Here is an 8,706-nt window from a genome sequence, read left to right as displayed (position 1 = left end):
AGTTCCTTTGATGCACCATGATCCGAGTGATCTTTGATCACGGATCCAAATCCTGATCATCCCGAAGGAACTTAACCTGTAATTTGACTTGTGCCTACGCTATTGGCGCCTCGACACAGGCCAACAGTATATATAGAAACAAATACCTTTGAGTTAGGACTGCATAACGACATGTTAAGCGAAAGAGACTTGCATACAATATTTTGGTACATGAAAATATCAAGCCACGATCACCATCGTGCCACCCTCCATCGAGTTCTTTTCGAGTCCTCCTCTAGCTAGCCTGTTCCAGGCTCTCGGTCAGTGGGGACGATCGAAAAGCGGGTGGACAACGAGCGAGGTCTGGGAGAGACCTCCCCTTCTCTCTCCCGGATCCCGCTCGTCGCCCACTCGCTTTTTCGATCGTCCCCACTTACCGAGAGCCTGGAACAGGCTAGTCCACAGCTCGCATGCGTTTCGCCGGAGAGACAGTTCGCCCAATGTCAGTTCGCCCGGACTAAAAGTCCCTTCGGCCGAAAAAAAAAAAGTCCTAAGAAGGATGTGTTTATTTTTCTTTCGTTGACCAAACGAACGCAAAAAACAACATTGTGGGCGTAATGAAACAAAATTACACAAGACATGCCTATTTCACATTCTCGTTCTTTAATCTATTTTCCACGGAGCTAACAGTCCCGGCGAACCGACCATCCGTCCGGGCGAACTGAATTCGGCGAAGCGACCGCAATTCGTGATAGGTACACTTCGCATATGCAAATCAACTCGACTCATTGAAACAGGTGTTTAAACTCACAACACAACCAAACATAAAGAGTGATACGTGACTTCCTGTTAGACTACAAAGTCGCAGCAAAGGGTTAGTTTTTACTAAATTTGCTCTCCCTTGCTTTATGCCAACATAACTCACTTCCTCCAAATCTTGACAGTTTAATAAAGAAAACTCTTCATGTTGCAGTGATATTGTTCTTTGCAAAAATGGAATCTATTTTTAAAAAATCAACATTGATCTACGTAAGATCTATATCTCACTGCACACCTTGCTAAAAATTTGGTTGAAAAACAATGGTCGCCAAAACAAACCCCATAAAATGACCTACGTCACAATCTCCCCTGTCACTCAACACTTCGTGCATCACGTGCACCAATCACAAATGCAGATCACGGAAGTTGATGGCAGTTGATAGGTCTTTTACACTGAAGAACAAAAATGTTTCGAGACAGTTGTTTATGCCGACAAACGTAAGTCTCTGTGTGCCACAGACAACAACTGGAAACAAGAGAAGTGAAAACTGGCTCTGGTTCCATTCGCTTTGGTCATGGTCAGATTAGACACAGACTGCTTGCCGTAAAAAGGTTATGGAGTTTATCCTCGCTTTTTCACTTGGATTAGTCAAAGAAATTTATTGGTCAATAAGCAGCGGTAAGTAAAAGCTCGATGTTACATATTTTTTATATTTGCTTTCTAGTTACAATTATGATCTGTGCATGAGTTATATTTTAAAGCTCAGCTGGTTTGAAATGGGAGAAAATTCGCAATGAAGGGCGTTTCCAAATAAGAATTTAGCGTTGCAAATTATTTCACCAAAGCGCGATTCCAAAAACACGTTTTCTTGTATTTTTGAATATTTTATTTCCCAGATAACTAGAGAGCTGCAAATGGCACTCAAGTGTTGATATGAAATAACACTTAATTTTTCCTTGATGAAAATTAATGATCAAATTAAGGTCGATCTTTAAGTCAACAGTACATGTTTTCAACTTGCGACACTGTAAGCTTCTGACACGAAATCTTTCTTTCGACTTACCTCATTACCGACCAAGGTAAGAAAACATATAGTGTTTTTATTAATGCAAAACAAATTAATGTTTAAAATAGTTTTTTTGAGACACATGACATGGGCTGTAGAGCAGTGAAAAGCCGGTTAACAGTAGCAATGAGGAACAATTTTGAAAATGTTCTAGAATGTGAATCTAGGTAACGAACTCGATTCAAAGATTACTCGTCCCTACAGTACATGCGTGATACTTTAATCTTATGTTATCTATTAACCACGGCATGCAAGTGTATTTCCTTACATTGGTAGTTTGTCTTTTTCGGATTCGAATATTCTAGTTTTATCTCGCAAGAACGGTTTCAACTTATCTTTCAAAAATGGTATGTTCCAAGTGTCTCTGGCAAAAAATAATATTTACTCGTGATTTTGACAGAAAATACGACAGGTAATCTAATTTATTGTAAACATAAAATAAAATAAATATTCTTTTCTCCTCGTATCTCGATCAAAGACTCTGCCGTTGATAATAGTTTCGACCGGAAAAGAAAATTGCGCTAGATTGAAATGTCTTTGAAATTCACAAGTTTTGTTTCAGCCCTTTAATGCTAAAACAAGTTTAAGTTCATTAAATACCCAAAGGTTTCATTAGCGTCCGACGTGATAGAGTGGCGAAATCGTGCATATTCAAAAAGCTTTCTTGAAACCCTCGGGCAAACAACTTTAAAGAAGGAGAAAATCATGCCATTGCTTGAGCTATTATCCTTTCGTCATTGACTTCGATTCGCTTTAAAATACAAAACGTTTCTACGGAAGTATAGTTTATGTGGGGCCTTCCGTATTCGAGTGATGTTGCGCATCACACTAACGTGAAAACACGCGATATCACGCGCTCACGCGATCACGCGAGCGAACCTTAGCGAATGGAAAAGGTCACGCATCTTTCCAACATTGATACTTAGGAAAATTTAGATGTAAGACATTTTGAATTTTTGGTAAATTTAATTTGGGGTTTTACTTGCTTTGTATAGAAAACGTCTTAAAATACGCTCTTTTCCATAGGTAAGGAGCTTTCTCTTTTGGAAGCCCTGACTTGAAGCGAATTTCAAAACAAAAAGCTAAAATTCGTGAAGATTTCAAACGAACAAGGTCAAGCTACATTTTAGGAAATTCACAACATATAGCAGGTCCTAAAAAAGACTTGTTCCTGTGAATAATGTCTAAAATAGTAGCAGAAACAATAAAATCAATCTAGTATATATGATCTAACTCCCACGGAATCTGCTTGCTGTGCCAGGTACGTGCTAGAAAATCTGATCATTGCACGCAATTAACAGGTTATTTGTTTGACGCCTAGTGGGGAAATAAAAAAACAAATCCTTGTGTCGTTTAAAATTCTTGATCCAGTATCTTTCTCTCGCGCGAAACACAACACTTAAGGCGGGACTTAAGCTAAAATTCTGAAAGAAATTCGAAGTTTTGTTCTTTACGGAACTCGAATCTTAAGGTATCGAAGTTTTATTTTGACAAGTACTGTTACTGTAAGTTTAAAGCTCGTTTTCTCAAAACGAGTTATTTTCGCCTTCTAGAAAAGATATCTTGAGAAGGATTTATTCAATTGAGCTAAAATTTTCAGGATTTGTTGTTTTTAGTACCTTCTGTGGGATAAGCATAGAACTTTTCCATCCAGTGCATTCTGTCAAAGTTATGTATTGAAACGTATGCTAGATTTTCTGTATCAGATTTAACTGGTCATCATTTCACGTGCTTTTAACTTTTCAAAAATCTCTATGCTTATCCCAGCAAGCTGTTTGTCTTCTTTTGTAAAATGTAAAAATTATTCCTTTTGATCAGTTCTAGTAGGAGTTATCTTTTCTCAAGTAAGCCCTGGCATTCCCCAGCAGGTGGCAGATTTAATCAGCCTGTGTCAGGTTACAATACAGTTATAGGGTACACAAATATTTTTTTCATAATCTTTGCTCTTTGAACTTTTTAAGAATGTGTACTTTGCCATAGTTTGGAGTTCACTCTTAGCTACGAAAAAATGTTGGAAACATGGTGTGTCCCACCTTAATTGTCAGGAACTGACAGAGCAATCATTGACCATCACCACACTCCCCCCCCCCCAAAAAAAAAAAAAAAAAATCTTGAAATCGTATTGTATGACTACTCAAAAAAAAGTTGTATTGGGCAGTAGAGGTACTTTCACGTGGTACTGTTTACTATGCCGTACAAGGTGGTTCTAACTTTAAGTATGTGGATGAAACCCTAATGTGTGAATGGAGTGTGATCATTCAAATAAAAGCTATTAAGCAGTACTTTCATGTGGTACTGTTTATTATGTTGTACAAGGTGGTTCTAACTTGTAAATCTGTTGCCGGATAAAACCTAGTGTGTGACCATTCAAATGAGAGCTGTTGGGTAGCATTGTTGGCACTGTTTAGCATGCTGTACAAGGTGGCCCATTGCTACAGTCTGCGCATAAATCCCTAGTGTGCGACACTTAAATGAAAGCAGTATTTAGCGATACTTTTATGTGGCGCAGCTCAGTCTGCATGTGTAATATCTCAAATAAAAGCTATTACGGTGTAAGTAGTAAAAATGACAGTACTGTTTCGAGTAGAAGACACATAACACCCACGAGGGACCAAAGATCAATCCATTAACTACTTCATTTAAGTGTCACTAAACCGAAACAGAAATAAATGATCGATGAATTCGAAATTGTTTTCTTTTTTTCATAGACTGTATCCGCTATCACACTTTTATTTCCATTGTCTGTTGATTTTTAAAGAAAAGATTTCTTGCTGTCTTTCTATCTAGATGGACGTCATGTAATCGTAAGATTGTATCCCCACACTTTGAATTTCTGCATTGCATTCAAGTTCCACGTCAAAAATCAGTGGACACAATTCATTCAGTAGTAATCACACGACAGTTGTTACAACTATCCATGAACTTCCCACCTTATGTTTATTTTATGGTGACGCGGAAAAGTTTCGTTTTGTCAAAGTTCAGCGTGCGTTTTGTTGAAGGGCTTATCTTCGTAGAAAAGTTTTCACATTCTTTGTAATAGACCTCTACTAGATAAATTACCTGAATTCCCAAGTTGTTAAGTTTCTCCGCCAGTCAAAATTTTACGACATACAAATATGTTCTTTGACATTTTAAAGTGTTTCAACAATAGAACTTCAAACATCACCGGGGTAACCAAAGTCAAGAGAAAACCTTTTATGTGGTTTTGAATAATATTCGCCATTTACTTTATGACGACAATATTTAATATACTGGTGATTCGTGATCATTCGTCAACCGAGTTTTTCTAATGGAGTTTTGAGGCAATCAGTGCAAAGCCGGGTGAATGCGTCGTGGTTTTTGCTATTTTACAAAAACCTCACATGGAATTTACCAAACCGAAGTTCAGTTTAACAGTATATTGCCATTACAGCGACGACAATATTGGATGTGTTTTCTTGAAATACTTTTGCTCCGACGAATTTTAAGAGGTAAGTTTAAGATATGGTTTTTTTTTAAAGTTTTCTCCCAGCGGCTTGATGTTAACATTGTTTGAAAGTCACATTCTACAGCCAAAACTCGTAACAATACCTACCCATGCAATATATTCGCGTGTCGGCAGTCATTAAGTCTTTCAATTTTTCGGCCAGCGTACATGAACATGTGCTGTATGGAGCAAATAAATTATATGCTAATTTTGCCTTTTGTTTAACGTAAGCCTACTCAGTACTCATGGCTGCAGGAGTGAACGAAAGTTGCTGCATTAAAATGGCTTTTTGTTCTTTTCAGAACCTAACCTGCAAAAATGCTTTTTAAAGTCGTGTAAAAAAAAGCCGCGCATAAAGGACGAAATATTTACTGAATGAGTGCTACCGATGTATGTCAGTTGGGAGAAAATTAGGCTTTAGCTGCGGACGTGAAGATCACGAGATAAAGATCTCTATGAAAATTGATTTCGAGGGAGAACTGCAGTTCATATATTCACGAGCCTTACTGTGATGATAAAATCAAGCGAGCGTGATGTTATTTTAAAATGTTAATGTTACGCGTACGTTATCAAATCAGTTTTCACACCAATTTCCGGTTCTAGTATCATCTAACAACAGAAATGCATTTCCGATGGATGCCTTCATATTAAATTTTTCACAGCCTCGCCGAGACAAACAAATGAGCAAACATGACATATGATAATAATTATTTAGGAACCGTTCCAGTATTTTAAAATAGAATAATGACACATTTTTTACGCATTAACTCAATGAAAAAAAATTACTTGTATAAATCTCACTGTCAACCTCCACAGTTTCTAAAAAAATGTTTGTACAAACTCTGGAGACAAAATATTGAGTCAGTGGTTTGTTTCAATTACAATACCTGAAAATTCAGTCAAAGTTTTATGAAGCTCGAAATCGCGATACTGTAGGTCTTGTAGTCCTGATGTGGAATGCTCACTTGGATTTCTGCTACTAATAACAAGTACAAAACACTCTAAGAAAAGGCATGTAAATATTTAAATAGACAGCTACTGAGAGTGAAAGAAGTGTTGAAACTGGTTGTGAGGTTGAGTCTGACGTAATACGCGAGACAGAGCTTTACCAACTTCTCCTTTGTTTATTGTCTACTCGGCTTTGGTTTGCTTAATTCGTTGACGACAACTTCGGCAGATCTTCGAAATTATTCCGGAAACTAACCCTGTCGGGAAATCTTCGTAGGTTGAAATAGGCCATTTCCGAGTTGAGTTTTGCCTCGGCGTCAAAATGAGTCTCGGAAGTAGCCTATTCTGTTTTTTTTTCAAATTTCATATAAATAAATCTCAATTGTTTATATTGTTTATAAAACCTCTTTGTTTAAGATTGTTAGTGAGTGAATTCATCTTGTAGACTTCAAAATCAAATCATGCAAGTGAAATGGGATGTGAAATGTGAAAAGTGAACTAGTCAACATGACACGAGCGTAGGACAAAGAAAAAATCTGAGTCCCCGACAGGAATCGAACCCATGTCCTGAAATGGGATGTTTTTGTTCTTAATTTCAAAGATTTGAGCGCGCGCAAAACTTAACTTGATATGATCAAAAAACACGTCACAATGCAACAGAACTCAACAGAACACATCAATTCTTTTTGCCAGTCGAGGAAGAAGTTCGTTTTATAAAAGCGAGAAAATTGTTGGTGTTTCGTTGAAATGGGGAATTGCCAATCGCGCCTTTGTTGTATGGCTGACAACTCGAAAAATACATCCCCGAAGACAGCCAAATCAGAAAAGAGTGCTAAAGAGATGAATTCCCACAGTCCTAATTTTGAGCGATTCTTGTCGTATGTCTATAAGGATGACTTAAACAACCCATCATACGCTGCTAGTAAGAAAGTTGAGGAATATACAAAAACTACTACTAAATCAAAGAAGGTTGATGAAGAGACCCGTAAGGAGTTCTTAAGACAGCTTTACCGAACTGCTTGGAAAGACGTCAACCAAAGAATCATGAAGGCACGAGAGATAGCACTCGCTAGAAGAGAAAATGGAGTGAATCAGGGTGCGTCCACTTCAACAGCAAACCCTTCATGTAACGTCCCTTCAAGTGACGAGTGGCTTGTACACTGTCCATGCTTGTTTGATTCGATTGTGTGCTCTGAGGACGACGACGATGATGAAGAAAACTGCTCCCAGTCCTCTGCAGCTGGACGCGTGGCCAAAGTTATCAAATTCAAATTATTTTTCAGGAACGAAGAACCTGAAGAACGTGACAGACTACAACGCCTTCCCCAGAAAAACGGGCCGACAGACGGGGATTTTTCAAAGCCTCGCTAGGACAAGCAAATGAGGAAAAATTATTCATCGACCGTTCCAGAATTAATAAAATAATAATACATTTTTTTACGCATAAACTGCAGGAGCTGACGCTCTTCAAGGAAACTTGTACAATTTAGAAAAACACATAAAAAGATAAAAGAAGAATTTACTTGAATAAAGGTCACTGTCAAACTCAACTGTTTCCTAAAAAAAATTGCTACAAGCTCTGGGGAAAAAATGTTGAATCAGTGGTTTGTTTCAAAACCCGAAAATCCAGTCATTTCTGAGAGTCCACTCAACGCCGGAGGAATTTAAAAATGGAGGTTTCACTCTAAAAACACATCAAATGTTTTCCGTCCACACTACGCCGGAGAAATTTGAAAACGCAACAATCACCTTCATTTTGTATTCGTATTTGAGTAAAATACGGATAGGGAGTGTAATGATTACAGTAAAGTCATCGTTTTTTGAAAAGCTTCGTTTTCAAAATGTTTTTCGTCCACACTAAAACGCAAAGTCGGCGTTTTCAAATTCCTCCGGTTTGAAGATCGTTTTCGAAAAGCTCCGTTTTCGTTGCGGATTAATTAGTGTGGACAGAAGGCCTATTCGGAAAAGATAAAGCTCCGTTTTTTAAATTCCTCCGGCGTAGTGTGGACGAGACGTGACGCGCGAAATCACGAGACTGAAGGCCTGGTGTTGAACGCTCACTTCAAGTTTTGATACTAATAACAAGTGCGAAACACCCTGAGAAAAGGCATTTAAATATCTAGATATGCAGCTACTGAGAGCGAAAGAAAAGTGTTAAAACTGGTCGTGAGGTTGAGTCTGAGGTAATTCTCGTGACAGAGCCGAAAGATCACCAACTTCTCCATCGTTTTGTTTGCTACTCGGCTTCGTTGACGTTAACTTCGGCAGATCTTCGGAATTATTCGGAATTAACCTTGTCGGAAAATCTTCGTAGGTCGAAATAGGCAATTTCAGAGTTGGTTTTTGCTTCTGTCTCAAAACGAGTCTTCGTGCGAAACCATTCATAAGAAAATGGGTTCCCCCGACGGGGTTCATTTTCACACGAATCCAACTCATTTTCATATGAAAGGTTTTGCTCAAAGACTTGTTTTGAAACAGAGGTACAAG

The 8,706-nt window shown here is 38.1% G+C and overlaps 1 protein-coding gene across 3 annotated transcripts in view; it reads left to right on the top strand.

Annotated features, from left to right (window-relative positions):
• Nucleotides 1-1,244: 1,244 nt before the first annotated feature.
• Nucleotides 1,245-8,706, top strand: part of LOC145482164 (pleckstrin homology domain-containing family G member 5-like) — a 38,609-nt gene continuing 31,147 nt past the window's right edge. For 2 of the 3 annotated variants that reach the window (XM_081460772.1, XM_081460774.1), the window contains exon 1: nt 4,867-5,275. In XM_081460772.1, coding sequence (XP_081316898.1) covers nt 5,131-5,275 — 145 coding nt within the window. In that variant the 5' untranslated portion in view covers nt 4,867-5,130. Of the gene's footprint in view, nt 1,418-4,866; nt 5,276-8,706 lie in introns of those variants that run through there. The other variant, XM_081460775.1, reaches the window with a different exon arrangement.

This window comes from Orbicella franksi, chromosome 3 (genome assembly GCF_964199315.1).
Source record: "Orbicella franksi chromosome 3, jaOrbFran1.1, whole genome shotgun sequence".
Lineage (NCBI taxonomy): Eukaryota > Metazoa > Cnidaria > Anthozoa > Scleractinia > Merulinidae > Orbicella > Orbicella franksi.
Note: the sequence above shows the minus strand (reverse complement) of the source record. Positions and strands in the feature narration are given on the sequence as shown.